We start from the raw sequence: 18,059 nt of genomic DNA, 5'->3' as shown, positions 1-18,059 counted from the left end.
AAGCTTGCAGAACAAAAGTAGCATTGTGAATTTATACAATAAAAGTAAAAACATGTTTAAACATTGACTTTTTAAAGTTTTATTTACTTTATTTCAAATAAATATTTAGTTATATTTTGATCTCTTTTATATATTGAAAAATATTATTGTGATAACTCATTGTGCGTAGATTGGAATGGTCCTGTAGGCATTTACGAAGCATGGTATTTGTTATGCGAAATTGGGCATGTTTCATGGTCAAAGAATATTTTATATTAATTTTCAGTCCACGATATACCTAATAATATTTCTTAATATCGTACTGTACTGTAAGTAAAATTTATATACGCATTAGTTAATAATGTTGTCCTCTATTATATAAAACACCTACACTTTATTGCATCTTTATTGGAAAAAAGACAAATACTGTAGCGGTCTCCTTGAACACTATAAAAACCGAGAAAATGTCAAATCTGTCAAAATCAATTTATAAAAAATCTTGTAAATAGAAAATGAAGTTATTTATTTTAACTTTTCTACTCTATTACCTTATTTCCCCTTCTAATTTGCAACTTCTCATCAATGTAAGAAATCAGGTAATGGTATAACTTTATCCTTATAAGATTTGTGCATTTATTAATTCGGTGAATCTCAGGAAATAACTTCGGTGATCTTTACAACTTCCTTATAATATATCCTACCTAGTTTTTTCTTTAGGGTAATTTCTTATGAGACCATTAACTGTGATAGTTTTGACTGAATTAGTATCTTTACGTTAAAAACTGAGATATTGAGCTGATGGTGTGTGGGCGGGCGTATCGACATAACCGGGAGTATGTTGCAGGGCGGCGATGTGGTGCAGGAGAGCATCACGGCGAACGTGTCGGAGGACACGGTGACGCTGGAGTTCCTGCGGATGGACGGCGTCTTCGTCTCGCAGATCGTCGATTTCGCTAATGTCAGTTCATTTTTACCATGGCTTCCTAGCAAGCATCTGAATATAATTTATTGCTTAAATGACTACCTAGTCCTATGTTTAAATGTGAAAAACAGTATTACAAGTTTTAAAAGTATAACAAACTAGAAGGAACAATAATTTTTAACACTGTCTATTGATGAAAACCACATTAAATTAAAATCTGTTGCATAGTTTATTTAAATTAACACATTCATTGCCACCCAGCCAAACAAGACATCCGTGCTTCACCCTAAAGAGTGGAGCGTATTACTGAGCCAGAACCCTTTTGTTTTGCTGCAACGCACACAGCACATTTATTGATACATCTTGTTCCTGATTGTAGTTTTAGTTTGATATTGTTATATATTGTTTCTGTTTTTTTCTGTCAATGTGTGTATTATGGCAAGCTAATAAATGGTTTATCTATCTATCTATCCACGCCAGGCCACAAAAATGTCGTCATATAAAGCTGTAGTACCACAATCCCGACTATCGGGTCATCCGGCCTGGGAACAAAATCATAAAATGCTTGATAGTCAGGTTTTCGGCACTGAATGTGTTAAGCATACAGTCGGGCAACAACTTATACAATGTACAGATATCTATGTTATTTTACTGAGTAACTGCACTTAGTATTTCTATGTCATCCACATTGTTCTCCATAACTTAAATCCTGGATTGAAATACTTGTAGGAAGTGGAGGCCATGAAGGTGGTGATCCCGGCAGAGGAGGAGCTGGGGCAGACTGGTGTGCAGACCATGTGCTTCCTGACACACGCTGCGCAGGCTGACTTTATTGCACCTGATGCCATGGCCAAGCTGAGACAGGTATTTTTATACTACATAATTTTATGGTTTAAGAGTTAGTAATGTAGGAGTAGGAGATTTTTTTTTAATGAAACTAGTCCCCAATTAAAGTACAAGTAAGTATACCACGACATTCTGCTCTGTGGGTGACCTGATGCGCTTGTTAACTGAACTGCAAACAGGTTATTATGAGTCGCAAGTTTGATGTGTTTTTCGTTTTTTATGGTTATTTATATTTTTGACTATAATTTGGAGCCCAAAATGTGCTAGATAATTTCAGTGTGACTTAAAACATATGTGATTTCATAAAAATGTTTTATATCTTTATAGAATTTTGATTGCTTATTTTGGTAAATATTATTTAGATACAGCTAGCAGCTAGCTAAGCACATCTCCTTACTTTCTATTTTTGTATTTAACAGTCACAGAAATCATAATAGTTTTTATATTTATGGATTTAATATTAAAAAAAACTGCTGGTTCACAGAAAAACCCAGGTACGGTCCGGGTAGCAGAGGAAGCCCGTGGCTGGAGACAGACCACGGCCACAGCAACAGGCGCACGCGCCGTTGCGTTGCTGTCCACACCTGCTGCTCGGCACTGTGCACAAGCTAGGGACAAGGTGTACCTGCGCCAGGCTGACCTAGCGCGCTGGGCGCCTAGACCTGGTGAGTTGTAAACTTAGCAAGTCCGAGGCTGAAGAAAAACGGCAGAAGTGAAACGCGCGTCGCCGCATATGTGTCTGGCGCGGCACTGTCACCAAGCCAGGGTCAGGTTGATCTGGTGCGGTTACCTGGCTAATTGAAGACTTAGTAAGTCTGTCTGTCGGGACACACAAGGTGTATCTATGCCAGCAAGGTGCATCTAAAGGTCAGGCCACATGCGGCATTGCAAATTGCACTAAGGCAGTACAATCCACACATTGCACAATAGATTTGCATGGAGTTTGAACTAAAATTGTAGGGCTGGCTAGTTGTACGAGGGCTGTTTGATAAGTACCCGTTTATGAAAAATATAATCAGTTGTTTTTGTTTATATGCATTTATTTTTCTTCATAGTCTCCTTTTAACTCTATACACTTGTTCCACCTATATTCAAGCTTCAATAAACCATCCAAAAAGTATGATTTCGGAAAGTCATTAAAATAGACCTCTGTGGCGGCAATGACTTCGTCATTTGATCCAAATCGCTTACCACCGAGCCATTTTTTCAGGTTGGGAAACAAAAATAAATCGCATGGGGTCAAATCTGGAGAATACGGGGGGTAAGGCAATAGGGCGTAGCGTAATTGTGTTAATTTAGCCATCACAACTCTAGACGAATGAGCTGGTGCGTTGTCGTGATGAGACAGTACTTTTTTATTTTTTAAATGGGGTCGTTTGTCCTTCAACCCAGCGTCAAATTCATCCAATAAATTGGCATAGTACTGCCCTGTTATCGTTTTCCCCTTTTCTAAGAACTCAATATGTATAATACCCTGCGAATCCCAAAAAACGGTCGCCATGACCTTTCCAGCCGATGGAACGATTTTTGCTATCTTTCGCGCAGGTTCACCCGGTAAAATCAACTGCTTCGACTGCCCTTTCATTTCCGGGGGGTAGTGGTGACCCACGTTTCGTCTACGGTCACGAAACGATGCAGAAACTCCTTCGGGTTACGTTTGAACACGGCCAAACACTGCTCCGAAGTAGTCAGTCGGTTCCGTTTTTGCTCCTCCGTGAGTAAACGCGGCACCCACCTCGCCGATACTGTCTTCATACCCAATTTTTCTTCTAATATGTTTTGTACCCGCTCGATTGGAACATTTACAGCATCAACGATTTCTCGAAGTTCAATTCGGCGGTCGGCTAAAACGATATTTTCAATTTTCTTAACCATATCGTCTGTAGTCACCTCAATTGGGCGGCCTGGGCGATCCTCATCAAAGACGGTTGTTCTCCCCCGCTTAAACTCGTTAAACCAGTATCTGACGGTTGTCATAGAAGGAGCACATTCATGGTAAACCGCTTGCATTCTTACTTTTATTTCATCACATGTTTTTCCTTCCAAAAACAAGAATCTAATTACAGACCGATACTGCTCTTTCTCCATTTTCACAATTTTAAGTTCACGCTTTCACTGAATCGCTGTCAAATGAGAAAAAAACAAAAGAATGCTGTTTTTATTAAAATTTTCCCACCTCTGAAAAATGGCTTAAAACGATTGTATACATATTTTCGGCCCGTGATATTATAGTAGTTTATGCAACTGTGATATAATAAGGGTTCTTAAAATTCAAGGGTCGAAGTTACAAAACGAGACGTAGTCGAGTTTTGTAAAAAAAGACCCGAGAATTTTAAGAACCAATTATGAGCTGTTGCATACATTACTTTTTCTATGACAGCTGCAGCAAAAAAAAAAAAAAAAAAAAGAGTTATTATTAAAAAAAAGAGTTATTATTAAAAAAAAGAGTTATTATTAAAAAAAAGAGTTATTATTTAAAAAAAATTGAGTTATTATTTAAAAAAAAAAAAGAGTTATTATTAAAAAAAAAAAAAAGAGTTATTATTGTAAATGAAAACATACCTCTTTCAATCAAGATGATCGGAACTTGTATCTTTAAAAAAAATAAAGCAGTTGTATTATACTCATAAGATGACAGCTAGCAGTCATCTTATGAGCCTATAGACAAAGCATTCAAATGACATTGCTTTAGATATTACTGTCAGTCATTTAATTGACACATTTAAGTGCTGGAGTAGAAAAATACATTTGGAAAACGGGTACTTATCAAACAGCCCTCGTATACTGGCCAGGGCTGAAAAAAATGTTTAGCCAACTGGCTACTATGTTCTTTTTATAAAGTCTGATTTTTAGGGTTCCGTACCAAAAGGGTAAAAAACGGGACTCTATTACTAAGACTTCGCTGTCCGTCTGTCCGTCCGTCTGTCACCAGGCTATATCTCATGAACCGCGATAGCTAGGCAGTTGAAATTTTCACAAATTATGTATCTCTGTTGCCGCTATAACAACAAATACTAAAAATAAAATAAATATTTAAGGGGGGCTCCCATACAACAAACACGATTTTTTTGCTCTATTTTTTGTTGATGGTGCGGAACCCTCCGTGCGCGAGTCCGATTCGCACTTGGCCGGTTTTATAGTTTCCCAATGTTGCGTACAAAGTCTACAATGTGACACTGTGTATGCAAAGTAACTACAACGCTAACCAGAGACCAGGAGCTAATAGGATTGATTTATTTACAGGTCTAGATCAATCGTCATACGGTAGTCTAGTGACACCGTTTCCGGCGCGCGCCCTGGACGCAGACGGCGCCGCGCTGCCGCCCTGTGTGAGTGAGACCGACCGGGGGAAAGAGTGCATCTGTCACATGGAGGTACGAACTCAACTCATTATCATGAAGCCCCATATCGCGCGGCAAACCATCGATCATTGGCTCGCCCGGCAGCCGCGCGCAATGGATACCGGGCGCATCGAGTTGGCTCGCGCGGCAGCCTGGTATCCATTGCGCGCGGCTGCCGCGCGAGCCTATGTTCGATGATTTGCCGCGCGATATGGAGACGGGGCTTGAGAAAGCAGCTCCTGTTTGCTGTAGGATACGCCTCTTCCTTTGACATACTTATTCTATCTCTGTTGATATACAGTGTGAATAGTGAGATGCCGATAAGCGACCAATGCTCTTATCCATACTTATTCGTTCAATGCCACGTGTCTAGTGATGTGCCGTTACCGTAAATTACGAGAACAGAGAGAATCGTCGGGTAACTTTCGCGGTAACGTTCTCCGTACGGGTAATTATCGAGAAAGTGGTCTAAGTTTAAATTTTTTTAAACTTTTTTTTACAGAATTGATTCTTATTTAGGTAATACAATTTGTATAGAAATTTTCAAAATAATCTGGCAAGAGGAACTAGTTTATTACCAAAATTACCGTAAATTACCGCCGTAAATTACGGGCAATCTTCCCCGCGAATGTACTCGGGTAATTTTTCTAAGAGAAATTTTAACTTTTATCAATGAATTCAATGATGTATGTAATTAGATGTTAGAGATTAAATACACAATAATATTACATTATTTTACTAATGTTTAATAAGTTTCATTTGATGTGCGAATTAAGTGTTTTTAATGAAAGTAGGTTGAATCAAACTTGCATAACGAAAAATAAAGTGAGTTCTTTATTATTTTAGCTTAAATGTATAAAATTCATCTCATAGTTATGACAGTGATTTTAAATACCTAATTCAAAATGTTGTGTAATCTAAAAAAACATATCTTAAACCTTTAAACGAGCAATTCTTATATATTTATTTATATATATTTCTGGGATCTCGGAAACGGTTCCAACGATTTCGATGAAATTTGCTATATGGGGGTTTTCAGGGGCGAAAAATCGATCTAGCTAGGTCTTATTTCTGGGAAAACGCTGATTTTTGAGCTTTTATATGTTTTCCGAGCAAAGCTGCTCGGTCTCCCAGATATTATATTTCAATATCATATGTAAGCAAGCATTGATGTGTAAGGTAAAGTTTGATTTGTAATGACTTCCATTACAACAAGTGTGTTTTAAGATACAATTTTATTACGTCGCGTGTTTATTTTAAGTTAAGTAGGCTGTTATATTGTAAACAGGTAAACGCTTATCAGCTGGGTTTGCAATGTACCCAGTTACCGCAGTAAAAATAAAACACGTGGAAAGTGCATTTTTGTACTGTGTGGGTACTAACGGATCAAAATAGTTCCTGATGGCCCTCAAGATCCTGCATTTATAGCGCTCGACTTTTCTATCTCCTGTTACTTGTCTCGATAGCGCAATGAGCACGTAAGAGGATCTTTCAGAGTGGTCCTTTATTTATGACAAACTAAAAGAAGGCTTAGGATGGTCCGGTCCGGCCACATGAAACGTTTGATAGTTTGCCAGTTAAATCTCTTAAACATCCCTACAAAACACGAAGTCCTCACAGTCTGCAGCCATTCATGCCCTTCAGGGCATGCTAAACCTTCCATCGCTTCACCTACACATACAGCAAGAGGCCATCCCCCTCAGCGGACATCCCCAAACAGACAGTGAGTCGGACTCTGGAACCTTCTCAGAAGACCTGAACGTGTCCATTACCAATCCGCTAGGAGCCCATAACTCATATTCCAAGCTGAGTGCATGGGCATCATCAATGCGGCGGCTGCCATCACTGCAAGGAGGGTAGTAGGATCCTCCATCCACATGCTATCCGACAGTAGAGCACTCTTAATCGCCCTGAGCCATATAATTACATCAAACCGCATTAGGTGCGGAGGCGATTGGCCCGGAAACGATTCTCCCGACCACTTTAGCAAGGTACGCTCACTGCTGCTAAAACGTACAAAGAAACAGCACACTGGCTAAACCAGGCTGGAGGCCGAAAGGCCATGCCTGGTATCAATGAAAGACTCACGAAGTCGCTCTTTCAGGATCCAGCAGGAGGAAGGGTGACCATTCCTCTTGAGGGGTTGGGTTGGCTGGACTAGCCCCCACCCCCCGTCATGAAAAAAAGGCGCCCGTCGTCGAGTTACGGAAATCTGCCCGTGCTACAATACAATACAATATCCTCACAACATTCCTGGGAAGACGAAGACCTCCCGGCACATGGTAGTTCAATATCAAGAGGGAGATGAAAGCCCAGAACCTAAACCCTATGGTAACATTGGTAACCCAGAATAAAGCGGTTTGTCTCCGCCGCCGTACATATAAACCCAGATAGAGGTGGGACTAATATAAGGAGAAATAAGACTAGAAATTATTATACCAATCAACCACATGTCAGATAACATAAAAATAATAATAACACAGAATAATAATAATGTAAAAAACATTTAAATACTTTAAAACCACAAAACTTGTAAGCAAAATTCAATCCTAATTTAATATACTTCATGGGTAAGTTACCGTAAATTCTCGGTAATTTACGGTAATTTTCACTATTGAGAATTACGGTAAGTGCGTAATTTCTCGGCGGCACATCACTACACGTGACGTACGCACTATTATAATAAGCCAAAGCGAATAATGAACGGAAATTTGTTTTGTAAAAAACAGTTGACGGTACTATTTTGTTTCCTTTAGCAAAAATAAAAACACATGTTCTTTTTAGGTCTGTGTAAACTGGTACCCATGTGGTCTCAAGTACTGCAAAGGCAAGCCACAAGGAGGTTTAAGCTACCGCTGCGGCATCAAGACATGCCACCGATGTTACCGCTACCATTTCTATGTACAGGTATGTGTGGCTCACCAATGTAAATGTTTTGACACTTTAACTTCCAGGATTTTTAATTTGCCAGTCAATTCTAGACCTGTAGTTAATAAAATTGCATTTGTTTCTGCAATCGCATTATGGATATTTCACTTTTTAACACCACATTATTGAAAGAGACATACACTGTCTATATCATACTGTCATGTAGACAAGTACGACTATACTATACTGAATGCATTCCAATAATGATGTCTTCAATATTTCAATGAATGTTTTGTCTGATTGCTTGTTTCAGTTCCGGCACAACTGCTACAACTACACGTGACCCCACGCCCCGCCTCCGCGCCGAACGTATCTAGTCGCTTCTACCATTATTCTTAGCTCTATTTTTATAAGTTTTATAACCTCGGTTTTGTAATGTGACAATATTTACTTGTAAATATTTTGCTAAAACTCTGTATTTTTTTGTGATAAGCAAAAATGAATGACTGTCTTTTTTATGAGTGTTTTATTTACATTATTCTCATTCTAATTGCTAAATATTATTAGGTATTACTATCAACAACAAATAAAATCATAAGGATATAAGATATAAAAGTAGTTTAAAAATACACACAAATCAAATATATCAGTATCATAGGTCTAACATTAACAACAATTTTGGATAATTCTTAGATTCCATTATAATATATCAGCATTATCAGCATACTAGTATAACACCTCATTTACATTCCTTTCATATTGGAACTCTAAAAAATGCGAAAACAAAATCACTGTAACCAGAGCATAGGCAAAGTGAATAATACTGTTGTTTCCTTGCATTATTACTTCAAAAAACAGGGCAGAACTCGCTTTTTATTCTCCTTTAACTGTATACATAAGTAGTGAAAAGTCTAATATAAACTACTCTCAGATTGCATTTGTTGTTAATAGAAAACATAAACTTCATAGTTCATCAATGGCATCCAGGGAAAGGTTCATGTCTGTTCTTGCGGAGCACAAATTGAATTTTCCTCTCCATATCTTCATTGTAGATCGCTTTGCACTTTTCATGGTTGATCCGTCGTCTCGTCTAAAACAAAATGTACCTACTTCACTACATAGTATAAAACAAAGTTGCTTCTCGCTGTCTGTATGTATGCTTAGATCTTTAAAACTACGCAACGGATTTTGATGCGTTTTTTTAATAGATAGAGTGATTCAAGAGGAAAGTTTATGTATAATTTGTTAACCCGCGCGAAGCCGGGGCGGGTCGCTAGTAACTTATATAAATAAAAATTGGTCGTTCATTTTGAGCTTTTAGCAAATCTTAGGAAATGGGAATTTCATAACGTGACATTTAAAATAAGAGGATTTGTGAACTAAACTATACCTGGAAAGGTTTCTCATAGTATCTGGTTAGCCTGAACTGCTCCAAGATGCCTTCTTTGCCCAAGATTCTGTTGACCAGCCTGCAAGCATCGTCTACGTTGTTGTTCTTCACAAATACTGTCCTGGCAATGAAGGACGGATGTCTGTTAGCTAACAGCCTTAATGTTAATTGCATTTTGAAAATTTAAATTAAATAGTTACAATAATTAATAAGATTTAGAGGTTATGTTATCGGAGTACACTTTGACGTCTTTTAGACGTTTTACGCTAACTCTTTACGCAGTGCAAGTTTGCAAAGCTTTCTGTGTGAAAAACGCAATCCGATTTCCTTTTCCGTTTATTAAAAAAAAAAAAACCTTTTCCGTTCTAAGGTTCCAAGTGCGCGAAGCTTAAACGTCGCTCACAGTTGACACTCAAAGAGCATATAATCACTACGTTCTAAGAGACGGAACTCCATAGTACGTAATTATTTGACAGTACTTGTCAAACGGTTTGGTTTGACGTTTATCGTCGGAGTTCCATTCATACCAACATAATGAAAAGTTTTTTTTCTGGGATTTTATGGCCTGGTTACGAGACCTTTAAGCCAAATGACAATTAGTTTATGGAAAGTAGTGCTGCGAAAAATCAATAATAGTGAGTTCTCGAAACGATAATAACCGACATGACAGAAAGTAGTGCTGCGAAAAATCGATAATAGTGACTTCCTAAACCGATAAAAACCGTCCGCTTGATAATCCTACTCCTCTCCTACTCATACATTTTTTTTATCGTAGAAAATAAAACACCAGTGAGTTTATAACAAAGTTTATTAATTTCTTAAGTTGATACTTGGTATATACATATTTGTTCTTATTGCACAATTTGAATACTGAATGTACAAATAATTATGCTGTACCTATATTTTTACACACTGAACTGTACAAAATATATTCAGGTAGAATTTAAAAACGGATACACTGTGCTCGTTACAAAATCAAATATTTTGGTCTAAAGATTTTTTACCCAATCTTAGAATTTAATATATTTAAATAGGATAAGGTAAACAAAAATATAACTGTAGGAGGGAAGTAGGAACTAACCGAATTATATATACCTAACACACTTAAGAATCGAAATTATATATGCCTAGGTAGGTAACTTTAAGCCGGATCTGCTGTGGACTGTGTGATGTGACCCTTATTAACCCCTGACACAGAATGGCTACATAAGTACAATCACCAAGTTAATACGAATAAAACAAAAGGCACGTATTTAACTGGTCAACTAATTAATCGAATTTGGGTAGGTAGGGCAAGCAATAAGAAGTTATAGAGGGAAAAGCTAGGAACACAATTTTTGACTCCGTAACTTTGTTTGGACTAGTTAGGAGGTGAACATATCAAAAGTCCCCGGCCGTAGCCGCGGTGCTGGGGGGGTAGAGGGGGCAAAAAAGGTCTCATTTTTCGGTTTTTCACTTATATCTTGGAAACTTTGCGTCTTAGCGAAATGACTACTAAGAAACACCAAAAGCTGATAAAATTTGTTACAAGTTTTATTCAGTCAAGTTTTTCGATATCTTGAATAGTTTTTGAGATATCCGCTCTTGAAAGTTTTTTCTTAGGAATGGTGGTGGACCACCCAACAAAAATAAAATTCAGCACCCCCGATTTATACGAAAATGATACCAAACATGGCCTAACAGCTTCACTGATGTAGATATCAAGATAAAATTAAAATCCCTGAATAAACTTTCAAGAGCGGGTATCTCAAAAACTATTCAAGATATCGAAAAACTTGACTGGATAAAGCTTGTAACTAATTTTACAAGCTTTCGGTTTGTCTTAGTATTCATGTCGCTAAGACGCAAAGTTTCCAAGACATTCCAAGATATCAATGAAAAATCGAAAAATCCGACCTTCTTACCCCCCTCTACCCCCCAGCACTGGGGCTACAGCCGGGGACTTTTGATATGTTCACCTCCTAACTAGTCCAAACAAAGTTACGGAGTCAAAAATTGTGTTCCTAGCATTTCCCTCTACAACGTTTTTTGAGCATTCATTTCCTGACCTACGTTTAAAACAATAGAAATGGGTACTAAAATTAATAGTTAGGCAACAAAAACGGAGCCTTAAAATATATAATATGAGACAACATTTTAATACCATTACAGCTTTTGTTTATTTTTAGGCAGGTACCAAATATTTATTTGCAACTGAATTATTATATTGGAGACTATTTATGAAGCACATTTTGAAAAGAAAACAGGATCGTGTAGTGACCAGACAAAATATTTTAAAAGAACTTAATTTTTTAATTAATAGATAGCCGTTTTCTTTTTAAAATGTGCTTCATAAATGGTCTCCAATATAATAATTCAGTTGCCAAATAAATATTTGGTACCTGCTTAAAAATAAACAAAAGCTGCAACGGCATTAAATGTTGTCTCATATTGATATATTTTAAGGCTCAGTTTTTGTTGCCAATCTATTAATTTTAGTACCCATTTCTATTTTTTTAAACTACTCAAATTCAATTAATTAGTTGACCGGTTAAATACGTGCCATGAATAAGTATTGTGATACAGCGAGGACTTATTACTTTAATGCTCATTGTTTTAGTTTAGATTATGTCACTGTTATTGTCTTGTGTTTTTTAAATAAATATATAAATATACCTATGTGACAATCTTTTTGTGAATAAAATGTACCTAATATCTTGACATGTAAAATATGTTCATTTTCAACAAGATACAAATAATCCTATAACTGTGTTCTAAGTAGTTTTCGTTATGGCAGTTATGAATTAGGCTTACTATTTATATCCTACTTCCCTCTGTACTCCTAGCTATGGTTTTAAGATGGCAAAAAGCTGAATAAAGTAAAGTCGATTACACTTTCTGGAGCTTCTTCAGCAATTCATTCTTCGTTGTAGTGTAATCTGTAACAAGTCCAAATTAATTTTAAAGAAACTCCGTAGAAATCTTTGGTCTCGTAAATGCATTATTCGTACAATGCAAACATAATACTACATCCGCGGAAAAATTAAAAGATGTATGAGAACCTTTTACCAAGTGGATGAAATTAGGTTTGTTTTAAGCAATGGTATGTATGATGCAGGCTAATATTAAAAAGTATTATTTGGTACCATTCCGCCGTATACATCCTTTAAACCGAAGATGAGATAATAATATGCTGTGCATAAATATGAACTTTGGAATTAATGCTTCAAACTACTGAGAGATAAACTTATTTTTAGGGTTCCGTACCCAAAGGGTAAAACGGGACCCTAGGGTTCCGTACCCAAAGGGTAAAACGGGACCCTAGGGTTCCGTACCCAAAGGGTAAAACGGCACCCTATATTACTAAGACTTCGCTGTCCGTCCGTCCGTCTGTCTGTCACCAGGCTGTATCTCACGAACCGTGATAGCTAGACAGTTGAAATTTTCACAGATGATGTATTTCTGTTGCCGCTATAACAACAAATATTAAAAACAGAATAAAATAAAGATTTAAATGGGGCAATAAAATTAAAGATTAAGTTGTATGGGACAACAAAGTTAAGCAACGTCGGACGTCGCGTGGTCAGTACTTGGATGGGTGACCGTTTTTTTTTGCTTTTTACCCTTCGTGCGCGAGTCCGACTCGCACTTGCCCGGTTTTTTAATATGAGTAACAAAACCGTATTGACTTACCAGCCTTTTCTTCGTTTTTCGATTATCAGAAGCAAGAACTAGAGTATCCCTAGATCCAACAGGTAGTTCGTCAGCAAGGCCCCTGCGTTTCGCTGGTATTGAAGCTGAAATTAAATAATCCGCATAATTATAGAGGTATTATTATACGAGCGTAGTAGGTACCTACGCGCCGTGTCGCGTACTACCTACGCAGCGCGTGCATTAAGGACGCGGCGCTGGGCCATCGTGAACGTGACCTCTGCTTGCCTCTGTTATTAGTACCTACCTACTTAAAAATGGAGACCTACAAGTATATGCTCTAGGAACCACGGACCGGAAGACGCAGCGTGGGAAGGTCCTCTACAAGATGGAGTTGCATGGGGTCGGCGTGTGCCCGGCCGCTGTGGAGATCGTTGAGGGAGGCCTTTGTCCATCAGTGAACGTTTTTCAGCTGATATGATGATGATGGAGCTTTCGGAAACCCGTCGCGCGAGTGACTAAAAATACGTAAAGGCTCTACCCATCCATGCAGTATCATACTATGACCGTGCTGTCGTGAACGTATCAAGCATGGAATGTAACGCGATACGGACTAAAAATATAATAATTTTTTTATAAGTTGATTTCAGCCTACCTTTAGTTCAGTCTTGGGTATTTTTGTTAAACTACCTAAATCAATTTCATTAATTTGGTAGGTACCATATATCAAGCTGAACTGATGATAAGAAGTGGATACCTATATGAACTCTTTGGTAGTCAGTAGTGACAGTAGTAAACCAAAACTTTGATCTAGATGAGTCCAAAACTTTAGGAGGGTGAATTACAGTCAGCAATTAGCTTTCCGGCGATGGTAAACTTCATGAGGTACCAGGTACATCCGCGGAAAAATCCAAAATAGGTAGCATTGGAGCCGATTAACTAATTTGAGCCACTTTCGGATTTCCGATTGAGTTGAAATTTTGGATACGTATGCAAATCGGATGACAATGCAATATTATGATAACATTGACCTGATCTCATGATGGAGACAGGAGGTGGCCATGTGAACTCTGTGATAAACGCCACCTAATTGTGTTTGGGCTTGTTAGAATTGTCTCGATGAGTATTAGTCGGCTGTGGAAAGACAAATACATTCTTACATAAAAGCTTATACCAAAAATAACTAATAACTAGTTTTTTGCCAAATACTTATTCCCTATTCCAATATCTTATACTGATAGGGTATGTCCATTCTAGGGGGCCTATTACTGGATTCACGTCCATTACCGGGGTTCCATTACTGGAGCTTTGGTGTCGATGACTGGAGAAAAAACCTAGTTTTAATTTGTTAAGTATGTGGAAACTAATTGCAGTATCTTTGATACAACACGCCTGAATCAGGAAAGACTGATAGGACATTCATCTTTTAACACGCTAAGCGGTAGAACTTTTACATGTATCAGGGAAATATCACAAATACTCAAAATTATATTTTCATTATTTACTTGAGGAACGAACGTGCGCACACAAGCGAGCGACGTGAAGTACTGCCGAAATGAACGATCGCCATCCATACGCAACGATAAAACTGTGCAAACGCATCGACAACGATTTTTCTGATATAAAGCCCTTGCTACACGGTCGCCGACAAGCCCCCAGACCGCGTGGCCTTGGCCGGTCCCGGACCGTGTAGAGAGTTGTTACCAACAAAATTTGACCAAAACTGACTAAGGACATACCAAGGTCAGACGGTTAGAAGGCTTGTCGGCGACCGTGTAGCAAGCCTTTAATTTGCAACTGCCACCGATCAACGATAATCGACAACGATTTGTCATACACACGGCAGATAAAACTGCGCAAATCGGACTGCACAGTTTTATCGCTACGATTTATCGTTACGTGTGTGGCCTGCATTAAATGTCCCATGATGGTTGCCTTTACTATACTACTTTACTATTACTATAATAAAATAAATAAGTAGTATGTGAGTAGGTAAAAGATAACTGGCCTTAACGTCCATCGATCTTGAGGTAACTCGGAACCGAACGAATGTGGCTTCGGAAGTATTTGTGTGTCCGACGTGGTATACGATCCCCATCAAGGCACACCAAGAGAAAAACTTCAGCAGCCAATACTTCAGTTTAAAATCAGGAGACAAGGGCTGCAACAAGACGCGCTAGTAAAAAAGTGACAACATTTCTTACTTTTTTTGTTTTGGTCTTGAATTACGTTTTGCAGTTAAGAGCATAAAAGTAAAATTTTCTTCTAAGACTAAGGTCTTTTCTTTGATTGATAGGTGATTTTCTTCTAATCGGTCTCAACAGCCAAACAGTTAAAACTTATTGCACAATTTTACTGAGCAATAAAATTGTGTAGATGACAAAACTTGTTATATTATTTTATTTTTGCTACAATTTATTTGAAATCCGTATTTTCCGTCATTAAATTTAGTAAATCACATAAAATAGGAATCGATTATCGTTCAAAAATGCTCCGAAATGTTTGACTTGGCAGAAAACCAAGCGTCAGAAACTCTGATCACATGTTGAAAATAAAAAAAAAGTTAGTTGGCGGGAATTGGATATGTATTATGTTCTTTCGCTTTACGACAATTTCATGGTGTAAATTGCCGTGAAAAATATAATTTATTTTCCTCGCAATCGTAGTGAAAAGCAGAGTGTACAACAAGGGCTATAAATGTCCATTTTTACAATTTTATGCCCTTTCATTTTTATAATTTTATGTCACTTTTATGCCCTTGTTGTACAATCTACTATTACCAACTATATTTGTCTGGTTGAACGAATGGTTTCCTTATATACACGGTGTAACATGAGGAAACCGAATAATTTTAACCACGCATTTCTGAGGTCAAAAGAAGGAAAGAATGTAACACGAGTTTAGGTCAATTTCGCCAAAAAAAATTTTTTTTGGTTTGTTTTTTAAAATTTTTGAATGTATTTGTACATAAATAATAAATCTTATTGGTAAATTTGTTACTTAAATTGATTTTTACATGTTTTTTTTCGTAAAACCTTCTTTTTGCAAAGTGTTACTTGTCACTTTTTGACATCTATCAATAAAGATATCGTCGGTGTACTTCCAAAACATGATAACTGACAAAATGGTCAAAAATGAGTTGTTTATATAGTTTTGTTCACATTTTATTGTTTTAAATATATATGTGATTTTTTTTTTATGTTTATTATTTACAAAGTTATAGAGTGTAAAAAAGTACTAACAGACAGGAAATTAAATATAGTGTACACGTAAAAAATAATAAGGGTATTTAAAACAACATATCTCGTAAAACTGGTCATGCAAAATATATAAAGTAACGTTAACATGTTTTGTCTGAATGTAGTTATAATTACCGTTATTAGTGTAGTTATTAATTAGAACCTAGTTAGAGTAACTGGTAAAATATCATAACATTATTCATTATTATTTACCTATAGGCATTTCTTTCAATACACGATCTATTATACAACTAAATAATATTAAATTCACTTAAGACTGATTTAAGTATGCTCGGTAAACGCTAACAATATCAGTATCATAATTTTTTGAAGTAATTTAGTTAATAAGGAGTGTATTGTCATATGATTCTTCAATAAAGGAGAGAAAAGTAATATTAGAATCACTTATAACTGTTTATTACTTTTTATTTCTACGTTAGTGTTTAGAATTTGCTTATAATATCGTGTGAACTAGTATTTTTTATCACTGTCTTTTTTTTAAATTATATATAATTATTTTTATATGATTATAAACAAATACACCAAAATCAGTTCATTTTTTATACAGGTAAAACATGATAACTAACACATGCCATGTTTTTGTCGGCCAATATTTTATATTTTTCGGTTTAAAAATATCACTTTTATCAATTAATAGACAATTTTAATATCCAAAAATTTTAAGTGTGAAAGTAAATTAGTCAAAACGGGTTTCTAAATTCCCTTATTTGAGGACCAAACTTTCAACTCGCGATTTCTCGAAACTATGTTTCAGGTAGTTATCATGTTTTAGAAGTATACCGACGATATTTAGACTACGTCCCATAGCAGCAACATCACCATCAAAAAGGCCTTTTACATTATGTAACAACAAAAACTTGTTTATTTTGAAATTAATATTATCTCTGAATCTAGGCGTTTTTAAAAAAAAGTTTATAGGACATTTTTGTTTCTAAATATGATCAGGAATACGCTGTTAAAATTATTCGGTTTACTCATGTTACACCGTGTATGGTCTATTAATTTATATGCAGGATTTAAAATGTTAGAGCATCGGAATAAAATGGGATTTCATACGATTACTTTATCCCTAGGAGTAAAATGTTACTTTGAAAACCCATTTTGTTCAGCTGCGATTTTTTTTTATTTGGAAGCTTAAAAACCGGTCAAGTGCGAGTCGGACAAGGGTTCCGTACATTACGTCCGACTCATGCTTGACTGCACATTTCAGGTTTTCCTGTCATCTATAGGTAAAGAACTATTTTAACCAACTTCAATTTCATAGAAGGAGGAGGTTCTGTATTCGGTTGTGGCTATTTTTTTTCTATGTAGGTACGTTCACCGATTACTCCGACATCCGTAGTCCGATTTGAGTAAGTAATTCTTTTTTTTGTCTTAAAGTAAATTTTTTGTCCTTTTTAAAATAAATTATTGATAGCTTTAGGGCGTGTTGCCATGTTGAGTTTCCCCTCAACGACGACAACACGACCATGTGCACTCCTCATTTACCCGGGCTTGTGACCGGCTCCTTTGTGGACCACGGATGATCCGCAATGGAGGCTGAGTTTCCTTCTTGAGTTCGCTATAAATATAGTAGTTGGGGACATTTCCCTCCACCTCCTCATGGTCTTTGCTGGCTCGCGCCGTACATACCGAATCGCGGGAGCCGTATTGGGTACTTGCTGCTTCGGCTCATTTCCCCAAACTCTACGTTGCTTCGTGTCTCCCTACAAATCAATTCTTTTAGTGTCCCAGGCCTGAAGCCGAGGGCAGGTAGCCGCCGCGGTCGCATCTCTGGACGCCTCCGCTCGATTGAAGCTCCGCAGACTTATGGCCCGTCTTGC

General features: G+C 37.1%; 2 protein-coding genes and 1 long non-coding RNA gene across 3 annotated transcripts; 2 read left to right on the top strand and 1 right to left on the bottom strand.

Annotated features, from left to right (window-relative positions):
• Positions 1-420: 420 nt before the first annotated feature.
• On the top strand, positions 421-8,472 carry LOC134654118 (out at first protein). The gene is made up of 7 exons (XM_063509555.1): positions 421-575; positions 824-937; positions 1,631-1,765; positions 2,232-2,412; positions 4,991-5,121; positions 7,873-7,995; positions 8,270-8,472. The coding sequence occupies exons 1-7, from the start codon at positions 492-494 to the stop codon at positions 8,297-8,299; spliced, it is 798 nt and encodes a 265-aa protein (XP_063365625.1). The 5' UTR covers positions 421-491; the 3' UTR covers positions 8,300-8,472.
• Positions 8,473-8,892: 420 nt separating this feature from the next.
• On the bottom strand, positions 8,893-9,575 carry LOC134654111 (small ribosomal subunit protein bS21m). The gene is made up of 2 exons (XM_063509540.1): positions 9,347-9,575; positions 8,893-9,046 (listed from the first exon to the last, which is right to left on the bottom strand). The coding sequence occupies exons 1-2, from the start codon at positions 9,518-9,520 to the stop codon at positions 8,930-8,932; spliced, it is 291 nt and encodes a 96-aa protein (XP_063365610.1). The 5' UTR covers positions 9,521-9,575; the 3' UTR covers positions 8,893-8,929.
• A 6,212-nt stretch (positions 9,576-15,787) lies between these two features.
• LOC134654104 (uncharacterized) lies at positions 15,788-17,228 on the top strand. The gene is made up of 2 exons (XR_010097307.1): positions 15,788-16,072; positions 17,030-17,228. It is a non-coding gene; the product is annotated as an uncharacterized LOC134654104 (long non-coding RNA).
• Positions 17,229-18,059: the final 831 nt, after the last annotated feature.

This window comes from Cydia amplana, chromosome 1 (genome assembly GCF_948474715.1).
Source record: "Cydia amplana chromosome 1, ilCydAmpl1.1, whole genome shotgun sequence".
Classification (NCBI taxonomy): Eukaryota; Metazoa; Arthropoda; class Insecta; order Lepidoptera; family Tortricidae; genus Cydia; species Cydia amplana.
This window is presented reverse-complemented; position numbering and strand designations above follow the sequence as displayed.